This window comes from Ochotona princeps, chromosome 5 (genome assembly GCF_030435755.1).
Source record: "Ochotona princeps isolate mOchPri1 chromosome 5, mOchPri1.hap1, whole genome shotgun sequence".
In the NCBI taxonomy this organism is placed as follows: domain Eukaryota; kingdom Metazoa; phylum Chordata; class Mammalia; order Lagomorpha; family Ochotonidae; genus Ochotona; species Ochotona princeps.
The window spans coordinates 12,343,869-12,366,976 of NC_080836.1; the positions used below are offsets into that span (position 1 = coordinate 12,343,869).

The 23,108-nt window shown below is 50.5% G+C and overlaps 1 protein-coding gene across 1 annotated transcript in view; it reads left to right on the forward strand.

Annotated features, from left to right (window-relative positions):
* Positions 1-21,843, forward strand: part of SCTR (secretin receptor) — a 53,311-nt gene extending 31,468 nt beyond the window's left edge. Inside the window, exons 5-13 of the mRNA XM_004589385.3 lie at positions 1,295-1,392; positions 2,648-2,780; positions 4,635-4,788; positions 10,812-10,872; positions 12,789-12,858; positions 14,596-14,687; positions 18,118-18,244; positions 20,442-20,483; positions 21,247-21,843. Coding sequence (XP_004589442.3) covers positions 1,295-1,392; positions 2,648-2,780; positions 4,635-4,788; positions 10,812-10,872; positions 12,789-12,858; positions 14,596-14,687; positions 18,118-18,244; positions 20,442-20,483; positions 21,247-21,417 — 948 coding nt within the window. The 3' untranslated portion in view covers positions 21,418-21,843. The remainder of the gene's footprint in view (positions 1-1,294; positions 1,393-2,647; positions 2,781-4,634; positions 4,789-10,811; positions 10,873-12,788; positions 12,859-14,595; positions 14,688-18,117; positions 18,245-20,441; positions 20,484-21,246) is intronic.
* Positions 21,844-23,108: the final 1,265 nt, after the last annotated feature.

The following is a 23,108-nucleotide window of genomic DNA, read 5'->3' on the forward strand; positions in this document are numbered from 1 at the left end:
GCTTTGATTTGTACATGTCATGTTTTAGTTTTTCCCCACTATCCTGGGACAACTTTATCGCTTACAATCAAAGGTGAGACAATAGCGGTGGGCGTAACAGCTAAACATGCTACTGGGACATCCCTGTATCACAGTGCCAGGTTCAAGTCTTGGCTCTGCGTCTCATTCCAGCCTTGCTAGGCAGCAGGGGGTGGCTCAAGTACTTGGGTCCCTGCCAATCTTGTGGGAGACCTGGGTTGAGTTCCTGACTTCTGGCTTCAGCTTGATTCCATAGGGTCTGTTACATGCATTTGGGGAGTGAACCAGCAGATGCAAGATTGATGTTGGCCTCTGTCTGTCTGCCTGCCTTTCAAATAAATAAATAATAAGTATTGAAAAGGCAGTGAGCACTTTGTCCTTAAATGTAACCAAGTTGAAATTGGAGTTCAGGGCCTGGCATGGTAGCCTAATGGCTAAAGTCCTCGGCTAGCACACACCAGGATCCAGTATGAGTGTCAGTTCATTTCCTGGTGGTCCTGCTTCTCATCCAGCTCCCTGCTTGTGGCCTGGGAAAGCCTTGGGATTCTGCACGCGTGTGGAAGACCTGAAAGAAGCTTCTGGCTTCAGATCTGCTCAGCTCCAGTCATTGTGGCCACTTGGGGAGTAAATGAATGGATGGAACAACTCCTCTCTCTCTCCTCTTTGTCTATCTGACTTTCCAATAAAAATAAATACATCTTAAAAGAAAAAAAAAAAAAAAAGGACTGGAGTCCAGCCATCAAAACCATTTAAGCAGATCCCTCAGAGCATGGTCCACACCGCAGACCCTGGGTTGATGCCAGGTTCTTCATCCCCAGGTGCTGGAGCAGTTGGATGGCGGAGTGTGGCTTCTCCACTTGTCTCCCCACTCTCCCCCAGATACAGGAGCAAGAAAATGAAATTTTGGAAACAGTGGTCTCACCCACTTTCCCCTAACTCTTGGTCCTTCCCACCCTGGTCAACTATGTAAATGCCATCAATACTAATACTAATACTAATACTAATACTACTACTAATAATAATAAATAGGAGTTCAGAGAGGCCATGACTCTGTTCAGGAGGGGGCGGTTTAGAGTAGCATCAGAGGAGCCCCCATGAAGCTGTCCAAAGCCACGCTGCCACCGTGTTCTGAGTCTGTGAACTGGTGTCCTCGGGGGAGGAACAGAATAGCAGTTAGGGTTGGGCAGTGGGGAGGGAGGTCCAAGTTGCCTGAAGCTGAGGATAGAGCTTGCCTGCCAGGTGGGCAGGTGGGGCTGACATGTGGTTCTTTCTCCAGCATGCCTACCTGCTGAAGTTGAAGGTCATGTACACCGTGGGCTACAGCTCCTCCCTGGTGATGCTCCTGATCGCCCTGGCCATCCTCTGTGCTTTCCGGTGAGAACTCACTATTAGCTCTCCGTCCCCTACCTTCCCCAAACATGGGGACAGAGAGGGGCAGGTCTGGACAGGATAGCTTGTCACCTCTCAATGCAAAGCTTACATTTATTCACAGTTAAGCATTGCTGAGAACTTGCTGCATGATGCCAGGAGAAAGGCAGTGTGACCCCCATATCCTAAGGGCAGCCAGCTGGGGATGGAGAACTAATGATTGGCCAGGACTATCAGAAGGGTGAAGAGACAGAGCTATTCCCACCCAGAGCTGGCCCAGGTCCTTCAATAGAAAGGCTGGTGCTGGAAGAAATAGATGAGGAAGCAAAGGCTTGGGGAGGTGGAAATGTTTTCACTGTCCAGCAGCAAGTGGACTTTGTGCATGGGGCCAGTAATCACACATATGGACCACTGACTGATAGTCAATACCTGAAGCTTACTAACAGCAAAAGACTGTTTTAAAAGACTGAAGATCATGTAAGCATAAGGAAGGAGGCTCTGCAGCAGGATATGGTCTATGTGCTAACATGCAAGGGGAGTCCATTAATAGACAATGTGTTCTTCTAGCAGACTACTAATGATTAACAGCGTAGGGGAGAAGCAGCAGCTCTCTTGAGGATTAGGGATCCTGTGCCCATGCTCTTCCATTCCACCTGTCCCAGGACCTTTGCCCTGAATTCCTGGAGCTTTCTCCCAGGTTCACAGCTGGTTACAGTTTCACACCCGTGAGGTTCCCCATTGTCCTCTCCTAATCAATTGTCTTCCTACAAGGGAGTTCCTAAGCCCATGTTTCCCAGCTGCTTCATAACTTCTGCCCTGAATTCTCTGAGTTTTCTCACAAATTAGGTTGGTTACAGTTTTACATCAGGGAGGTTTCCCATCCACATTTCTGTCTCCCACAGAAATGTTCCAGGTTGCACGGCTCCTGGGTGGCAGGTGGGGGCTGCTTTGTCTCTGTGGCCTGTGTGTTTTCTGAGCATCTCATCCCTCCCATTCTGGTTCCTCCCCGCCGCCCCACCCCCCACAAAGTTCTGGGAACTGGAGATGGGGATAGGGAAGGACAGAATAGGTACTGTCCCAATAAACCCAGTGTCTTGATTTAATTGCCACGTAAGACAGAGCAGCTGGTACTTGTTAACAGCAAGGCGGGGGTGTCCATGGCCTTGGCTTCCTTGCCCAGCATGCTGAGGTGGGGTGGACTTGTCTAAATCCCAGCCCCTCCAGGCTCTGGTCCTAATGGGTCTACTTCCTCTCCCTACAGGAGGCTGCACTGCACCCGTACCTACATTCACATGCACCTGTTCGTGTCCTTCATCCTTCGTGCCCTGTCTAACTTCATCAAGGATGCTGTGCTCTTCTCCTCCGATGATGTCACGTACTGCGATGCCCACAGGGTAACGTGCTTTCATGAGTGGGTGGGGGGAGGCTGAGGGTGCAGCCAGGTCAGGTTGTTTGACCTCAGAGAGAGGAGTGTCCCAGCTGTCCTATCCTCCCTCTACTAGTCCCTGCTGAAGCTGCACCTAATGCTTGTCAGGGTAGGGGGCCAGAGGGTTAGGCTTGTGCTGGGAGGTGCAGCAAGTGCGCTAAAAAGGGGACACATGAACACAGTTCTGCAGGAAGCCTGTTCAACTCCCACTGTCTAGGAGTGGGCAAGGCAATGCCTCTCCCTGCCAGTGCCTGGCTGGAGACAGTGGTCCAAGTATGAGGAGGGTTGGGGTTGATAGGCAATGGTGAGCAGGTGTCAGGATATTTATGGTGAGACCACAGTGCTTTGTTTACTGGGACCCCCTTTGTCCTTCCAGACGGCTCTTCATTCTTGCTGTGTCACTTAGGAGTCTCTCCCTTCCTGCAGGTCACAGAGCAATGTCCTCCAGTTACTTGCACTGACAGGACCAGGACAGGGGGCAGAGCTGAGTCCCACCTGAGCAGTTTATAGGTGACACAGAGGCCGCTGGGTAAAGACGAGCCCGTTTCCTCTTTCTGCTCTGGAGTCTAGGTTTTTAACTTTGAACTTGAAACTTCATGGTTACAATGTGGCTACTGCAATCCCCATGGGTCTCGTGCCTAGGTTTCAAGCAAGAGGTGAAGAGAATCAAAGGTTAAACCTTACCTCCCCACCCTATTTTGGAGACTTTGCAAATGCCTCCCGCCAGGGACATCTGGCCATAATTCACTGGCTAGCGCTATGTAGGGTGAACACACCTAACCATAAAGGAGGATGGAGATGGAATTGTATATTATTATTGTTGTTATTATTATTACAGTCTGTTGTAGCAGAGGCCACATGGCAGAAATACTGGAAATTGAGATTGGGTCAGCTGGCCTGCCTGCCTCTTTGTTCATGGTGTGTATGTGTGTATGTATGTGTATATATGTGTGTGTGGTTTTGTGTATGTGTATTTGTCTGTATATGTATGTGTGATGTGTGTGTGATATGTATGGGTGTATGGATGTATGGAATGTGTATGGGTATGTGAGTCCCTCCAGTAGGATTCAGACCCCTTCAGGAGCTCTCTGGGATGACCCCAGAGTATCAGACAGGAAGTTGGCATCAAAAATTGTGAACTTAAACTCTGGTGCCAGCCCATCACTGAGCAGCAGTGGATATGTCCAGCAATGGCCAGCAGGATGCACCAGGGCTCAGAATCCCTGCAAAGGCCACGGGGCAGGACCCACTGTTGGCCACAGCACCAAGTGCTCCTCCTCCTTGGGCTTGTCCTTGAAGTTGCCCTTGCAGCCACCCCATGGCCATCCCAGGCTCTGTCCTCTCCCCAGGGACAGTTCAGGATGGGCCGAGGGAGACCCAGCTTTGGCACAGGTGCAGGTGCAAGAGCCAGACCGATGGAGCTGCCTCCTCCAGGGATCCCTGGCGGAAGCCCAGCATGATGGCATCCCCGCCAGGAGGTTGCATAAACCCCTCCTTTCTCTCTCAGCCTCTGATCTCTTGTTAGAAGAGTGAGGTATGGACTAGCAGTTGCACAGTGAAAGAGCATCTCTCCCATGGGGCATGACAGTCACTTCTGGACCTGGAACTTCATCCTCACTCCTGCCATGATTCCTTGGTCATCTTGACTGAGCCGCTGCACCTGTAGCTTTGCACTCTGTAGACAATAGTGTGGTCCAAAGTGATGGCCTTGAACCCTGAGGATTGTTATATGGCCTGACTCCTGCCACTTCTGGCATGTGATGGCCTCCTCTGTTGCTAACCATGGAGCCTGGGCTCACCTGCATCTCCTTTTTCTCTCTAGGTAGGCTGTAAGCTCGTCATGATCTTCTTCCAGTACTGCATCATGGCCAATTATGCCTGGCTGCTGGTGGAAGGCCTCTACCTCCACACTCTCCTTGTCGTCTCCTTCTCCTCAGAAAGAAAGTGCCTTCAGGGATTTGTGGTCCTGGGATGGGGTACGTCTTTCCACAGTGGTGGGGGAACTCTTGGTGGTGGGCTGGGGAAGGTACCTTGTGAGCAAGGCAGAAGGTTTGGCTTCCAGTTCTGGCTCTGCACCTAACTAACTGGTATCATCTTGGATACGTGTTGTCTAACCCGCTGGTCTCAGTTTATCTACCTGTCAAGTGTGAAAGAATAGCGAAGATGTGTCCCTAATTTCAGAGTTTCCAAAGGCTTTTACAAGGTGACACCATCCAACACCTGTTGGGTCATCTTTCCTAGAGCCCATTCTTGTGTCGCCTTTCTAGTTTCCTTTCTCCAACCTGTTCAAATGCTCTTGACTACTGGTTATTAGGAAATCTGGCTTTCAACACCAAGGAAATTTCCTAGGCCTTTTATGACATCACTGAGTTTCAGGGCTTGTACTTCCCATGTAATTAATTCCCAGCAGCTTCTAGAATGCAAGCTTCCTTGCTACCAGCTCTGGTGAGGGAAAGAGACCATGTCACAGTGTTCCCAGAAAATTTTCTGAGGCTTACTGTTCAGACTATGCAAACCTCATACATTCTTGAAGCAGTCACAGAGACCTGCAAGAATAGAGTATGCTAGCCAAGCCACATAGCTTCCCCATGGACATTCAGAATCTAAGTTCTAGAAAAGAGGGGCATGGTAACAAGATAACCAAGTGCAATCCTGTGATCTCTCTCCCTTATTTCCTTTCTGGACAGTGACGATGACAACAGCTCCCATTCCCAAAGCACTTGCTTTGTGCCAGAGAAGGGGTACAGCACCTTACAGCTCTCATTTCATCATCACAATCACCTCCACAGGCTCCTCAGAGACCTCGGCTCAGAGATGTGATATCACTGCTCAGGTCACACTGTAGACAAGACCAGAATTTAATCCAAAGTCCTCATTTTTGCCATTAACAAACACCCATCCACTCATCCACTCAACCTTCTATCAATCCATCCGTCCTTCTGTCCAATCATCCATCTATTCAATCAGTAACCTACCTATCCATTTATCCATCCATCTATCCACTCATCCATGCATCCACTCATTCATCCATCCACATATCCATCCTTCTTACTAGCCACCTACCCATTCACTCACCCACGCATCCACCCATTCTTTTTTTTTTTTAAAGATTTATTCATTTTATTACAGTCAGATATACAGAGAGGAGGAGAGACAGAGAGGAAGATCTTCTGTCCCATGATTCACTCCCCAAGTGAGCCGCAATGGGCCGGTGTGCACCAATCCGAAGCCAGGAACCTGGAACCTCTTCCAGGTCTCCCACGTGGGTGCAGAGTCCCAATGCATTGGGCCGTCCTCTCCTGCTTTCCCAGGCCACAAGCAGGGAGCTGGATGGGAAGTGGAGCTGCCGGGATTAGAAATGGCGCCCATATGGGATCCCGGGGCTTTCAAGGCGAGGACTTTAGCCACTAGGCCACGCCACCGGGCCCCCACCCATTCTTTTATTCATCCATCCATCCATCCATCCATCCATCCATCCATCCACCCATTGCTTATTTGAGCCTATGACTGACTCACAGCCTTACAGAGATGACTATCAGCTTCATTTGATTTCTCCCTGGTGCCTTTAATTAAGCATTATCCCTGCCAAGCATGCCTACCGCTGCCTTTTCTGCTTGTCTGAATCATTGTGTACATGGGCTCTGCCTGCCGTGGGACCAGCAGGGAAGTTGCTGGAGCTGGGAGAACCCACTGAGCTCTCCTACTTCTGAACTTTTTCAGCCTAATTAGTCTATGACCCTCTGCCAGCGGGGTTTCCTAGGGCTGTGCCCAGGTCTGCCTAGGCCAGCAGTCCCAGCAAGCCTGACCAGGTCCTTGCTTTATGCATGACCACTAAATAAGCATACAATTTGGAGCCAACTCATTGAGCTTTGAATTTCAGATTTATCAGGAATTAGCTTTATGAGCTTGGACAGTTTCCCATCCATGGTATCAAGACAGTAATTTGTTCAATTTTTTTGAACACTTCTTTTGTTCAGGAATTACAAAAGCATTGAGATTATCTCCCAATAAGTGCAAAATACGAAAATAATCATAATAATAGTAGTAACGATGGCCAGCTCCATCACTGGTCTGTGTAGCTTAGGAGAAGACAAAATATCATGGTGACATTTGTCTATCACAGATCAATAAGAGGTTTAAATAACATAATGAGAATCTTTCCACCTCAAATATTTATTGATCTTTTACGAGGTCCCTTCAGAAACTGTGGGAAAATGGAATTTTAAGGTAAGCTTATTTTGATGCAAAAAAAGTTTGAATCCACACATGGCTTTTTTCTAGTGTGTGCTTCGCAGGAAATTTATGAAAGACATATCACATGCATGGACTTTCGTTTTGGCATCCAAACAAACTTAGTTTTTAATTCCATTTGGCATGCACTTTTTGAAGTGTCCTCTTAAGATAGACCAGACCTTGTGTTGGGGGAGCTGGGGATTGAGCATAGAGAACAGCAGCTGGCTCCTGCTCCCCTGGCCTGCAGGACCCGAAGGAGGTCTCTGCAGGACCCGAAGGAGGCTGGGAAGGCCCAGTGCCACCCCCACCCCAGGTCTGTGTGTTGCCTTTCTCATGCAAAAGCTACATTCTTTCCCAGTTTGCACGGGATTCACCAGAGACAGGTGCCTACCTGTACACATGCAAAATTTTGCAAAGTAAAATTGCTTTTACTTTAATCCCATGATTGAGCATGTCCTGGGAACTCAAGTTTACTGCCCCATCCCACCACCCTACTTCTGCGATTTACTCTGAATGTAGAATTTCGAATCTTGTTGCTTTCCCAGGCACACATAAGCAGGCTCTGTATTATTTCAAACCTTCTACAAGCCTTTGCTTTGCAGCTTTAGATGTATTTGTATTTTATTTTAAAGGCAGAGTCAAAGAGAGAGCCACTGGTGGCTGCTGGCTGTCGTCGGTATCCTTGGCTAGGGATGCCTTCCTCCTGTTTCTGCCAGCATCTTTACATGGACTTGGCCCTCTTGTCTCCTCTGAGTGTCTCTGATGGATGACCTGCTGATGAAGCTGGCCGTCATGTTGATGTAGGGGACATCCTCATTATGTGTGATCACATCGTAACTCATGCAACGTATAAAGATCCCGTTTCCGGACAAGACCCCCCTCCGAGGGCAGGGTGGACATGAATTTGGGGAAACACTGTTCCACCCAGTATGTCAGCCGCTGTTCCTCCTAGAGCTCTTTGCCCTCCTGCCTGATGAGGGCTGGCAGTTCTCCAGACCCGCGCAGCCCCCTTGACCTGTCGATTGCCTTCCCCTCCTTCCACACGTCATTGCCTTCACTTCCTGTCACTCTCTCTGTGGTTCACACTTTTAATTGCTTTGAAGCACATCCTTTGGTTTCTGTCTCACAAATGGTACATGGAAACGACATGCTTTGCATGATATGGCTGAGAATGTCTTCGCCACACTCTATACCCAGTCGTCATTTTGCTGGACATAGGACCCCAGGTTGATTAGCCATCCCCCCATTTTAAAAGCTGTGTGTTTGAGTATTTGGTGTTATGAAAAACACCATGCCATTTTGCTTCCCAAACCTTTATAATTCTGTGTCTCTCTCTCTCTCTCTCTAGTGTAGGATTTTCTGTTTTTGAACTGTCCCAGGGAAGTGCTCTGGGGCAGGTCTTTTTTCGCTATTTGGCAGGAATGTTCTGGCCTTTTCAGAGGGACACAAGCATCCTTCATTTTCTGAAGACAATTTTCTCACACTGTATATTTGACCATATCTTTCCACCTGGGTCTTACTTCCTTTTTTTAATCAGCTAGTGTACGTCCTGGAATCAACCTCTCGTCTAATTCCCCTCTTCTCTGGTTTCTTTGTTCTGCTTTTTGAGACATTCTAAGTCTTTGTTTCCCAGACCATCTGTTGAATTATTATTAATGCATGTATTTATTTGAAAGGGAGAGAGAGAGAGAAGAGAGATCTTCCATCTGCTGGTTCATTTTCCAGATGTCAATAGTCCGAGGGCTAGGCCATACCAAAACCAGGATCCCAGAACTCCATCCAAGTCTGCAGTACCTGAGCCGTTACCTCCTGTCTCCCAGAATGTGCATTGGCAGAAAACTAGATTGCAAGTGGAGCAGCTGGAACTGGAACCAGATATTCCAGTGTGGGATGCAGCTTGCCCCAAGGGGAAGCCTAAATGTTATGTCACAATACCTGCTTCTATCCACTAAACTTCAAAAAAAAAGTGTTTCTTTTTAAAATTTTATTTTCATTTTATTTGAAGAGAGAGAGCATCCATCTTCTGGCTCTCTCCCAGATGCCAGCAACAGCCAGGCTGGGCCAGGTTGAAACCAAGAGCCTACAAGACAACCTACATGGGTAGCAGGGACCCAACTATTTGCGTTGTTACCCTCTGCCTCTTGGGGTGCACATTAGCACCCTGGAATAGTGAGAGGAGCCAGGACTCAAACCCAGGCACTTCAACATGGGTATCAGGACATCCCAAGCATCATCTTAATGTATGCCAAATGCATGTCTCAACTTGTTTTTGTTGTTGTTATTTGGTTTTTTTTCTGTTTAACCCCAGGAAGGCTCTTCAAACACAAAGTATTCATTAATAGAATAAAGCTGCACTTAGGTCTCCAAACTTTCTAGCAGCAAAGCAACATTATCTTTTTGCTCATGTTCTCCATGGACATTTTGCAGTGCGCTCACATGCTCTTCTTCTAAACCAACTTTCTGCTTTTTCAAATGCTACCTGTTCACAACATCCAGTTCATGTCTCCCAGATGCAATCTTTCCTCTTTTCTCTCTGACCACAATCCCTGTTTTGTTCCAGTTACTTCTGCTCCCCAAATGGTCCATGTCCTGCGAGTTCCTTTTCTTGAATTATTTTGGTTTCAGTCTATGATATAATCAGATGTGGGTGACCTGGGCTGTCTGTTCCTATTTAGGAATGAATCACATCAAAGCAGATGGAGATTTGGGGTGGAAGGAGTGTGTGCCTCTAGGCACACTGGACTGCAAGTGGCACTCCTCTGCCCCAGCCTTGTTATTCACAACCCCTCTAGGTCTGCTGCTGTTCAGAGGAGAGCCTGGTGGGGTGGGGAGAGTTAGGGGCCAGATGTGTGGGGAAACATTTGGTGCTATGTAGCTCCGTACATCCAAAATAGTATTTTTTCAATGTGTGATCAATATAAGGATGCGGGTGACATACTTTACATTTCTTCGTTCTAGCATCTAGCTTACAATTAGGCACACATCAGCTGGAAACAGCCACAGGTTGTGTATTCAGCAGCCACAGGTGGCCAGTAGCTGCTGTCCTGGCCATCACAGGTGGAGACCATCACATCACTTCTGTGATGAGCCCAGAATCTTCTCCTTCCTGATACTCACTGGGCTGGAGCCCCACTTCTCTGTGAACTGGAACTCAGAGATACACAGCTCGCTCTGAGGGTAGCTCATCAGTCCCATCCTGACTTCCAAACACACTCATCCTCTGTCTCCTCTGTTAGTTCCCGGGTACCCCTGGCACCCTTGAAGTACTGAGAGATGCTTTAGCCCAGGATGGCAAAGAGGTCTCCATGGAGATCACATGCTGGCACCTGCTGGCATAACCAGCTGCCCTGTTGCTCTTCCACATATTGAGAGCTGAGGCCTGGGTGGAGCTGGTGTTTACATGCAGCCATCGCCTGTGACTGGCATCACACAGAAGCGCCAGTTTGAGTCCCAGCTGTACCACTTCTGATCTGGTTCTCTGCTAGTGTACTTGGGTAGGTGGCAAAGGATGACTCAAGTACTTGAGCTCCTGCCACTTGTCGGGGAGACCAGATGAAGCTCCTGGCTCCTGGTTTCAGCCTGGCCCCATCTCAGCCTTTGTGGCTATCTGGGGAGCTAACCAGTGGATGAAAGATCTCTCTTTCCGCTTCCCTCCCCTTTCTCTGTAGCTCTGTTTTTCAAACAAAGAAATCTTAAAATAAAAAAAAAAAATACAAGAAAATTGAGTCTTTTGTCTTCAGCCTCTTCTTCCATGCTTCCTCTTCAGGTTCTCCAGCTGTTTTTGTGGCTTCGTGGGCTGTTGCCAGGCATTTTCTGGAAGATGCTGGGTAAGCTGCTGGAGCAGAGGCAGCAAGTGCACTGACATCCCCCAGTGTTTCAAACAGCAGAGGGACTTCCTCAGTGTGACCCAGAAGAGGCCTCTTCCCCTGAGTCATGCCCACCGCTCCCTAGGGTGTGGGTCTCCAGAAGGGCCCAGCAGCCTCAGCCACACCGGCACCTCCCTGTCTTAGGCTTCCCCTTGACGGCGCTGTGTGTTCAGGTCAGCAGCTGCAAGACCCCAGGCAGGTATTGCTGGGAGGGGAAGCTCCAAGAGGCACCAGACCTGGGATGTCCCTCCCCCCTGCTGAGTAGCTGCAGGTGATGGGCACAAACTGGTCCTCTGGTGTTGTTTTCAGAACAAATGAGACCCGGGGAGGCCACTCTGGGAGTAGGCACAAAGAACGCAGGCTTGGAAGCAGCCCAGGGAGAAGGGTCATGGCACGAATGAGTGGAAATTATTTCCTTGAGGGCAAAAAGACAGAGCCAGGAGAGTGAGTACAGGAGGATAATGCCTACACGTCATAGTGCAAAGTCAGCTCCAACTTGTTTCAAAATACAAGTCAACTCCTTCTCTTGGTGTGGAGGACAGGTTCCAAGATCCTTGGGAAATGCTTAAAATTCAGCTCTTACATAGGCTGTGCTTTTTCCTCTACAGTCACTCTTTTTTTTTTTTTAAAGATTTATTTATTTTATTACAAAGTCAGATATACAGAGAGGAGGAGAGACAGAGAGGAAGATCCTCCGTCCCATGATTCACTCCCCAAGTGAGCTGCAACGGGCCGGTGCTGCGCCGATCCAAAGCCGGGAACCAGGAACCTCTTCCAGTTCTCCCACGTGGGTGCAGGGTCCCAATGCATTGGGCTGTCTTCAACTGCTTCCCCAGGCCACAAGCAGGGAGCTGGATGGGAAATGGAGCTGCCGGGATTAGAACAGGCACCCATATGGGATCCCAGGGCGTTCAAGGCAAGGACTTTAGCTGCCAGACCACGCTGCTGGGCCCCACTACAGTCACTGTTAAATGCAATTTAAATTAGACATCAAAGGTTAACAATAATAAAACAGAGAAGTTACAGTAATGCACCAAGAAAATGGCATCATGATTCTTACTTTTGGGGGCTGCTATTAGGTAAAATAAGCATTGCTTGAACCCAAGCAACTTGGTATCATGTCAATCAATCTGATAACTGAGCTCATGAGTGAATAACAGGCAGGCAGCGTATACAGAATGGATACGAAGGGTGAAGAGCTGATTTCTGTTCTGGTGGGAAGAGTAAGATAGCTCTGGGTATTGTCACACCACAAAGGGGTGCAGTCTAAAATGAATGGTTGAGTGCCAGAGTTTTCTCTGTGATGTATTCAGATGGCAGTTGGTTGCAGATAAACAAACCTTAGGAAGTAAAAAGTCAGCTTAGAGGTCAGGGCGAAAGTAAAAATTATTAACTCGCTGAATTTGCTTCTTACAAAAGAAATCAAGATTTTTTTTTTTAACCTCTCTAGAGAAACTGGAGAACTCTATTAATGTTTTCTATTGTCCCTTGTGACAAGAATCAGCCAGGCCACTGCATCTAGGGGTCACAGGTTTGTCACCCAGGCCCCTCACTCCCCTGTGGCATACCCTGGCCTCTGGAGGCAGCTGAGCTGATGTCACGCTCCTGGCAAATCCTGACAGCCCGGGCTTTGGGGCCCAGAGTCTTTGGCTCCTGGGCTCCTGCGCTTGTGTGTGGAGCCAGGTGGCTGCCCTGTTAGCCTAGTGGCATGGTGGTACTCCCTGGTGGCCCCAGACGGGCAGGTTCCAATAGCTGCCAGGACTCAGGCCACACAGACTGGGGGGCTTCTGTGCTTAGGCCCACTTCCAGGAATGAGACATGATTGGGCAGCCCAGCACCCTGCTCCTGACCGTCCCTAGCTGCCCTTCCTTCTGTAGGTGCTGGGACATCAACGCCAACGCGTCCATCTGGTGGATCATTCGAGGACCTGTGATCCTCTCCATCCTGGTGAGTGAGCATTCTCCTCTGACCTGGGAATTGGGAGGGTGGACAGAAACAGTGGTGGGCTCCCTGGTGAGAGGACAGAGGTCTGGACACAGGGCTGCAAGCTCATTCCCAGTGCCAAGAGGCATGAGCTGCAACCCCCTCGCCCCTTCCAGTGACTGGCAGCAGCCTGAAATCTGGAAGCTCTGCCCCCTATTCAATAGTGGGTGGGAATAGCGGTGAGTGGCAGGGCAAGAGGCCAATCCTCACAGACCCTCTCTCTTGCCCAAGTAGCCCCTAAACTGCCTCCTGGCCCTAAGCTGGCTGCCTCCCAAGTGACCCGGATATCCCTTGTGTAGATTCAGCCTCGTGCTTCCTGATTTTTTTTTTTTCGAAGTGTTCTCTTATTAATCTGAGCTGGAATCATGGGGGAAGCAGGGCTCAACTGTGATCTGGGGACTCTACAGTGGGGAAGTCCCTGAAGGATGATCTGGGGTGATTGCTGTGGGCAAGGATGGGGAGGGGACTCCTGGCTGCCCTGGCCAACCACTTGGGAACTTGTCACATGTGATAGAGACAGAGAAGAAACAGAGCTCCTATTTGCTGGCTCCCTCCACAAATGCCTGTGCCCACAGCAACCAGTCGCTGTGTGTGTGTGTGTGTGTGTGTGTGTGTGAGAGAGAGAGAGAGAGAGAGAGAGAGAGAGAGAGAGAGAGAGAGAGAGAGGAGAGACAGACAGACAGACAGAGAGAGCACTCAAACAGTTGAGCCATCACAGCTGCCTCCCAGGGGGTTGGACGCAGGAGACCAGCATTCCCATGCCAAATGGCCATGCCACCTTCTAGGATATGTGAACAAGATCCCAAAAACTTCAGTGATTCAGGAAGGGAGGTAATCCAGGATGGCTTCCTGGAGCCAGTGACTGAGTCACAGACTCCACAAAGCTCTGAAACAGGTTCTCTCTCTCTTTTTAAAAAAGATTTATTTATTTTTACTGCAAAGTCAGATATACAGAGAGGAGGAGAGACAGAGAGGAAGATCTTCCATCCGGTGATTCACTCCCCAAGTGAGTGCAACGACCGGTGGAACTTCCCACGCGGGTGCAGGGTCCCAAAGCTTTGGGCCTTCCTCGACTGCTTTCCCAGGCGACCAAGCAGGGAGCTGGATGGGAAGTGGAGCTGCCGGTATTAGAACCGGCGCCTATATGGGACCCCGGCGCATTCAAGGCGAGGACTTTAGCCACTAGGCCACGCTGCCGGGCCCTGAAACAGGTTCTCAAAGTGTGGTCCACAGACCAGCAGCTTCTGCCTCTGGTCCCTGATCACACCCCTCCCAAGGGAACTTGTGATACCCACCAAGTCTTGGGCTCTCAGCTAGGTTTGTTGAGCCCTAAGCTGTAGGGTGAAGCCACCACCTTCTGTACCCTGAACCCTGGGACCACATGCTGGGCAGCAGCAGCACAACCACACCCCTCTTCCCCCATCACCTGGGGCATTTCCTGGGAGCTGCTCAGGACAGATGCCTTGGGCTGAGCCAGGCGTGTGTGACAGTCAGATCTGCAGGGGGTTCTGACATTGGGCGTGGGTAATTCATGGAACCCTAGGCTGTGCAACTGAGCCAAGCTGGGGAGGCAGGGACTGTGGCTTTCTGCCAGGGCCTCCGGGGAGGGCAAGCAGTGATCCAGGGAACACTGGGGTCCAGAGCGGAGGTGGGGAAGCCAGGCAATGCCCTCAGCCCCCACCCTGGTCTCATATTGTGCAGGTGAATTTCATCCTCTTCATAAACATTCTGAGAATCTTGCTGAGAAAACTCAGAACCAGGGAGACAAGAGGAAATGAAGTGAACCATTACAAGTGAGTGTAAGTGGGAGGGCAGTGTGCTTAATCAGCCAGTCCATTAGCAAGCATTGATTGGGTGCCGACTGTTTGCTCAACCAGTGCTGGCTCCGTGAAAAAGGGGGTGGGGAGAAAACATGTTGGCCTGGTCCCAGGATGTATGCATACAAGGTGGCCAGGGATAGGGAAGGAGAATGCCTGGTGCAGTGTGTGTAGGGCAGGGTGGGTGAGGAGGTCTCAGGAGGCAACCTGCAAAAGTTGGGGGCTGCAGGGGAGGCCTCAGGGACCCCCTGTCACTCTTGTTCAGGAATGCTCCTTGTTCAGGGGAAAGAGAGCTTAGTTCCCAGCAGCCTTACAAGGAGATAAGATCTAGAATGGCTCAAACACCTTCAGATGTCACAGAGAAAGGTATTAGTTGGCCAGGGCTGCCAACCATAGGCCACCTACTGGTTTATCCTCTCCCCATTCTGGGGGCTGGCAGGGACCGTGCCTGGGGTCTTTTCCGAGGCATGTCTCCTCAGCTTGCAGACAGCAGCCTTCTTGCTGTGTCCTCACATACAATTAAAATTTTTTGAAAGGCAGAGTAAGAGTTTTACACACACACACAGAGAGAGAGAGAGAGAGAAAGATCTTTCTTCTGATAGTTCACTCCTCAAATAACTGCAATGGCATTGGCCAGGCCAGGGGTTTCATCTGAGTCTCCCACCTGAATGACAGGCGCTCAAGCACTTGAGCCATCTTCTGGTACTTTTCCCACTCACATTAGCGGGGATCTGGATTGGCAGTGGAACAACTGGAACTCGAATCAGCACCCATCTGGTAGGCAGTGATTTCGTTAGGTTTTAGACGCACTTAAAGTTCTTACGCTGCTAATTCTTACAGTCCAATTCTCTCTCTTTTTAAGATTTATTTATTTATTTATTGGAAAGGCAGATATACAGAGAGGAGGAGAGACAGAGAGGAAGATGTTTCTTCTGATGGTTCACTCCCAAGTGGCCACAATGGCTGGAACTGAGCCAATACAAAGCCAGGAGCCAGGAGCTCCTTCCGGGTCTCCCACATGGGTGCAGGGCCATCCTTGACTGCTTTTCCAGGCCACAAGCAGAGAGCTGGGTGGGAAGCAGGGCTGCCGGGATTAGAACCGCCGCCCATATGGGATCCCAGAGCGTTGAAGAGGAAGGCTTTAGCCACTAAGCTATCGCACTGGACCCAGCCCCGTTCTCTTTTTAGGATAAATTCACCTCAAGCTGAAAATCTCAGATGCAGCGAGAGGCTTAGGAGGTCCTTTATTTCAACAGGATTAGGAACAGGACTTGGGGGGGGGGGGAACAGGAAGGGAAACATCTCCTGCCATGGTGGCAGGATGGGGGCTGCCAGGGCAGGAGAAGGGGAGCGAGATGGAGGAGGATGGGAGAGAGCCAGGAGAAGGGGAAGAAGGGGAAGTAGGGAAAGTGGGTACACGTGGAGGATGTTTTATACAACCAGGTGAATCTGGTAGGAGTCGGGGGCGTGGGGAATTGGTTGGGAGCAGGGGCTGTGGGCAGGGACCCTAGGGATGGGTGACTGAGAGGATCTGAGCCACAGGTAGGTGGGTGGGGACTCGGCAGGTAGGTGGGTGGGGACTTGGGGGGGAGGCCATGAGAGAGCGGTGGGCGAGGCTCTCAGGTAAGACGCCATTTCATTGGTGGATAACCAGAACGGCGCGAAAGCCTCCAGGACCCATGTTTAAGTCACTCGTCATAGATTTAACTCATCTGCCACAACAGTGGCCCCGATTTCCTCTTCTCATTAGGACACCAGTTGTTTGATCGGGGCCTGTTCTAAAGCCACCATCTGCAAATGCAATCATATTCTGAAATACTGGGGGGTTGGGGCCTTGAAATGCATGGTTAGGGGTAGGGGGGCACTGCCCACATACAGGTGTTAGGCTTTCTCTGCTAGAGCCAGACAGTGGCTCTCAGAACTTGTGTCAAGTTGCTCTCAAGTAGAGGCCGCCAGATGGGGTGGAGCTGGGGCCTAGGAATCAAGCCGCAAGATAAAGCGGAGGAGGCCAAGTTGTATCTGAATTTTACATGAACAACAAGTAGTGTTTTTTGCATACTTACATAAAAAAAAAGTCTCCTTTGTGTATCTGAAATTCAAATTAAATTGAATATCCTGTTTTTGTTTTTTTTTAAATTCCATTTGAAATGCAGAGAGAAAGCTTTCATTCTCCACTTCATTCCCCAGATGCCTCCAAGGGTTGGGGCTGGACCCAGGCTGAAGCTGGGAGCTGGCAACTTGGTCCAGGTTTTCCACATGGATGTCAAGGCCTCACCTGCTACCTCCCTGGGTTTGCTCTAACAGAAAGCTGGAGTTAGGAGCCAGAGCTGGGAATCGAACCCAGGCCCTGTTGGGCATCTGAACTTCTAGGCTGAGCACTCACCTCCGTCTATGTCTTGATTGCTAAATATGTTGACCCTGGGGAGGGAGTGTGTTTGGCCCAGCAATTAAGATGGCTCTTGGGACATTGACATACCATATCAGAGTGTCTGAGTTCGAGTCTCTACTACCCAATCCAGGTTCCTTCTGACTTGCACCCTGTAAGGCTAACTAGGTGATAGCTTAACTGGTTAGATTCCTACCTCTTCACAGGGGAGTCCTGGATTGAGTTCCTAACCTGGCATTAGTTGGGCCAGCCCCCCCGGGCTGTTGTGGACACCTGTGGGATAAACCAATACATGAGAGATCTCTTTCTGCGTTTCCAGTGACAAATTAAGAAGTTAAATGTTGGGAGCTGGTGTAGTTGCTTAGCATTCTAATCCTCCACCTGCAGTGTCAGCATGCCATATGGGTACCGGTTTGTATCCCAGCTGCAATTCTGATTCAGCTTTCTACTAATGGCCTGGGAAAGCAGCAGAGAATGGCCAAAGTCCTTGGAATCCTACACCCACATGGGAGACCTGGAAGAGGCTCCTGGCTCCTTGCTTCGGATTGGCTCAGCTCCAGCTGTTGTGGCCGCTTGGGGAGTGATTCAGTGGATGGAAGATCTTCCTCTCTGTCTCTCCTGCTCTCTGTCTCTCTGACTTTTCAATAAAAATAAATTAAAGTTGGCACCCCCATGTGAGAAGAAAATAGGAGAGCTTCTGATAGAGACCTGTTAGCTAAGGAGGAGAGTTTTCCATTGTTAAACAGCCTGGTCCCTATCTTTCTCCGGGCTACTAACTTATAAACAAAGTGGTTTGCCGTGGGGAATTTCCCCTGTTGCTTTTACCAGTAGAGATGCATGCTCAGGGAGTTTGGGAATTGTCTGTGAGTTAGCAAGTGTTGGATCTGGGTGAGTAGAATCTTACTTGACAGCTGAGAAATCTGGGAACTGGAGATGGCCCAGGGGGGAGAGAGGGGAAGGAGCTGTGTGCCTCCAAAGAGGGAGCCCAGCAGGGAGCCACAGGTGTCCCTGTGTCCCCAGGCGTCTGGCCAGGTCCACCCTCCTGCTGATCCCGCTGTTCGGCATCCACTACGTGGTCTTCGCCTTCTCCCCCGAGGACGCAATGGAGGTCCAACTGTTCTTTGAACTAGCCCTTGGCTCCTTCCAGGTAAGCTCTGCTGCTGGCTGCAAGGAAAAGAGGGATTCATTCTCTCTCTCTCTCTCTCTCTCTCTCTCTCTCTCTCTCTCTCTCTCTCTCTTCCCCGCCGCCCGCCCCCCCCGCCCCGCTACCACCCCGAGAAATGGAGACCATGGGCTGTGTAGGCCACAACTTCTAGGAGTGAGACAGAAGCTGGGAAGGGACAGGGGTAGGAACGGACACTCTGGGTGGGTTTCATGGTCGCCCAAGAGTCAAGTGGGGATGGGAGATAAACCTAAGATGGACTGGAGGGGGAAAACACAGAGAGAAAGAAGAGAGAGAGAGAGAGAGAGAGAATGAATAAGAAAAGCGACCCCCAGGCACTGTCTATGGTGCATAGCTGTTAGTAGTGCAGACACAGGCAGCATAGAGAGTAGAGGTGGGGGCACTCAGCCTCCACCAAGCCTAGCAGGTGGATGGCCACGTGTGAGTACAGAGCAGGCAGGAGATGGGCAAGAGTAGTGTCAGAAGAGGCTGTGCCCCATTTCATTGGCAAACTGGTGGAAAACGCCCCAGGCTGCTCCATCCTCAAGCTGGCTGCTTTGGCATTCTGCTTAGAATCCTTAGGGTCGGTTAAGGCAGTTTCAAGCCTTGGCCTCTAAGGAACAGGAAACTGGGGGCGGAGGTGCCTGGAGGCCGCTGGGGTTTTGTAACAAGAATTATTTGAGCCTTTAAAGCCAGATGGGTATACAGCTTAAAACTGACTTAAAAAAAAAAGAAGTGGAAAATCACCTGCCAACCCAACAAATACTGTGAGGATTTTTTTTTTCTTAAAAAAGGAGGAAATTTGTTTATTCAAAAAGGAGCCTCAATTTGAATCCTAAACTTTACAGTCATTGTTTATTTATTCAGTTATTTCCTTTGAAAAATAATGTGAGGTTGTTTTGAGGAAAAAACAGAAGACAAAAAAAATAAGTAGATTGGAGGAACAGGGAGAAAAAGGAGTAGAAAGTCAGTTAAGTTTATACATAAGAACGGATTCAATTAAGTCTGATAAAGGTGGCAGAAGTGGTCTGGACGTTTTACTTGGAGCTTCCCAGTAGGCGAAGTGAAGACAGTAATAATTGTTTCAAGATTTACATTTTCTTTGAGTAGAAACTGACTGCCAGGGGAAGGCAGGTAAATATAAGGTCTGGGGCTTGAGAGAAACTGATTCATCCTCAGCCATGTGCATACACAGCTGCCCAGCAGAGCCTGGCGGCATCGTCCGGTTCAGAGCAGTTGTGCCTGGGGTCTTGCTGTCATGTAGAGCATTAGGAAGAGTCAGGTCTTGTCACTTGGAAGTGCCAAGTGCCCCTGAGCATGGGTCTACCAACGTCAAGCCCACTCTAGATGGGCTGACTCAAAGATGCTAAGATGGGAAGTAGCCAAGGGCTGGCCTGGGGTGGGGTGGGATGGGAAGGGTGACTAGAGACCACCCCAGGTTGGGCTTGGTCCTCCAGGCCTCCGTGGGGAGGGTGCCCTGTTATCAGGCCTGTTGGCGAGGGCAGGTGGCTGGGGTGGGGCTCTGCAAGAGGGCTGAGCAGAACCGGAAGTTCATGGTCTACAGGCTTTGTGGACACCCCAGACAATCCCAGACAACCCCAGACCCTGTCCTGCCAGGATCCCACGGGAGGCCATATCAAGAAAACAGAGGCTTCAGGTACCAGGCCCAGACTCCAGCAAGCCCCAGACGCATGGAACCCTGACCAGGACAACGCATGCACCTGTCCACTAAGCTGAAAGGTTCAGGTCATTGCTGGCTGGCAGCCCGTGACCTGTAGAGTCTGTTTTTCCATGGCAACGAATTGTCCTGTGGTCTCCAGGTTCACGGCTGGTCTTGCAAATGCCCAGCAGGGGCTCTTCCTTCACTGATACTGCCCCCCTCCTGATGGACACTTAAGGGACCACCTCTCTCTGCAGATGGCCCATGTCAGCAGCCCTCAGTACCATCCCACATGCATTGGACAGGGCTTGGGGGAGGCAGGAGCTGAGAAGGACCCACAATCTGCTAGCTGGTACTGCCAGCATAGCCCAGGGCACCAGCAGTGGCTCCAAAGAACTGGCCCTGATGCCCATGGCGATCAGAGAGGTGGAAGGGGAGAGGGAATGGACTGGAGTTGTCTAGGACTGTTCCCTGCTGAAGCCCCTGTATTAATCTGTGATCCTCCACCCCTTTCTCCTGCAGGGGCTCGTGGTCGCCGTACTCTACTGTTTCCTCAATGGAGAGGTGAGTGTTCTAGGGGTGCCCCCTAAGACCCAGGGAAGCAGCAAGAGCTGCCTGGAAAGGATGGGGGAGAGGGGGAAGATAGAATGGGACAGAGAGCTGGGCCATATGTGCAAGAGGCAAGGCTGGGCTCCCAGGGGGCTTTTACCTCCTGAGGCACGGCAGAGTCACCTGTAGGGCCATGATGGCTGGGGCCTGGGAGTAGGCATTCAACAAGTGTTCTGGTGACTTCTCTCCATGGGCATGTATGACTCTGGCCTTTTATGGAGCGTTCAGGTCACCATGCATGGATCTTGCCCAGCAGCCAGGCCTCTGTGTGCCTAATGCTGAGTGCTGCCCACGTACCAGGTTTGCCACATGCCTGTGGCAATGACCCCGCTGATTTCCAGAAGCCAACAGCAAGCCCAGCCTCGAGGACTTGCTGCTGCAGAGCTGAAGATTGGGAAGGAAATTTCCATTGAGGAAACTGTTGGTTCCCTGTCAGGTCATCATCTGGGCAGACTGCATGCAAATTGGTACCCAGGAGTCTGAGTTTGAGCCCTGGGGTTTGGCAACACATGGTGGGATGTGCTGGCAGGTGCTCTCTGTCTTCTAGACGTGTTGGGGGCGGAAGGCTTGGAAATGACCCGCCTGAGTGATCCTCACATGACAGGATGCCAAGCTTGGCTGGACAGCAGCATCAAAACTTGTGCAGAGGCCCTGGGGATGGAGTGGGGTGCAGGCCGGGGCTGTCATTCCTTTCCTGGCTGACGGTGGTCTCATGCAGGTGCAGCTAGAAGTTCAGAAGAAGTGGCAGCAGTGGCACCTCTGGGAGCCAGCGCTGCGCCCTGTGGCTCTCAGCTCTTCCTACAGCAATGGCACAGGTGGCTTCACCCCTGGCATCAAGGCCTGCCCTGCAGAGCACAGCCGGGACACCCACAAAGCCAGCATCATCTGAAACGCCCACACGGACATGGCTCCCAGACATCCCTGGAGGACAATAACCTCAGGCTGTGGAGACTTCAGAACTGAGCAGCTGCACTTGGGGCACCACAGGTGGGAGGAGGGCCTGGCATCCGGGGCCCTTTGTGCTCTTCCGGGAAGAGAAGTTCAAGGGTGCACAGGAGGGTGTGGGGATTTGGTCTGCAGCTGTTGTGTTCATTAGCCCTATGACTCAAGGGGAGAAGGCTGCTCCATCTCACACCAGACTCTGCTGGTCTCAGCTCAGGGCCAGGACAAGCTTACACACCATGGGCTCGTTCCTGTTGGTCCCACACAGAAGTTCACCTGCCTGTCTTCTCACTAGAACTAAGTTGATCTGATCAAGTCTCAAGTGGCAGGGGAGCCCGAGGCTGCTGGCACGGTGTGAGCACGCCCAGCAAGCAGGTGCGGCAGGACATGGGGCATGACCTCATTTCACAGATGAGAAGCAAGTTCTTCGACGCTCTATAAATTTGCCCAAGTCACTCTGCGAGGTTGGCAGACAAGTGTGTAATCCAAGGTTTTTTTAGTTTACCTGCCCACGTTCCCAGGCAGGGAAGGACTGGCCTCTATCTCTCCCCTCATTTCACTAAAGTTCTTGAGGACATCTGTCGCATCTCTCCCTGTGGCTCTCAGTTCCCTTGAGTGAATGGAAGTGCGTCTCATAGAAGTTCACAATAGATGAAATGAAAAGTTATTCTGGGGCCCGGCACGATAGCGTAGCAGTTCAAGTCCTCACCTTGAACACACCCCGGGATCCCATATGGGCGCCAGTTCTAATCCCGGCAACCCTACTTCCCATCCAGCTCCTTGCTTGTGGCCTGGGAAAGCGGTCAAGGACGGCCCAAAGCCTTGGGACCCTGCACCCGTGTGGGAGACCTGGAGGAAGTTCCTGGCTCCTGGATTCGGATCAAGCTCAGCTGTGACCATTGTGGTCGTTTGGAAAGCGAATCATCAGATGGAGGATTTTCCTCTCTGTATATCTGACTTTGTAAAAAATAAATAAATCTTAAAAAAAAAGTTATTCTGAGAGCCACTATTGTGGCATAGTGGAAGAGGTCGCCAGCGTCCCATATGGACAGCAGCTCAGGTTCCGGCTGCTGCACTTCCGATCTGGCTCCCTGCTAAATGTCTAGGAAAGCAATTAAAGATGGTTCAGGTACTTGCACTCGCACGGCAAGCCCGAAAAAGCTCCTGGCTCCTGATGTTAGCCTGGCCCGGCCCTGGCCGTGGTAATCATTTGGGGGCAGAGAACTGAGGGATGGAAAATCTCTCTCTCTCTCTCTCTGTAACTGCCTTTCAGATAAGGAAATAAATCTTTAAAAAAAGTTAATCTGTCATAAAAAATTGAGATCCATGCAATTTTTTTTCATGGTTTGCATTTTCCACAAACTTCTTGAAGGACTGTCACATGCGTGGATCTCAAAACTGCTTCCTGCCATACTTGAGGGCAGAAGGGTGAACTGTGGAAAGAAAAGAGGCAACTTCTCCCTACCCTCAAACCCCAAGGGCGAGAGGAAGCAAGAGGAAGGGAGAGGAAACAGCAGCTGGCCTGTGGCCTGTGGTAGGCTGCTCCGGCCCGCCTTTGCCTGGCTCTGGCTCCCCTCCCCTGCCTTCAGTCCTTGCCCCTCCCCACCAGACAAGGTCACCCCCTTTGCACACTTCCCA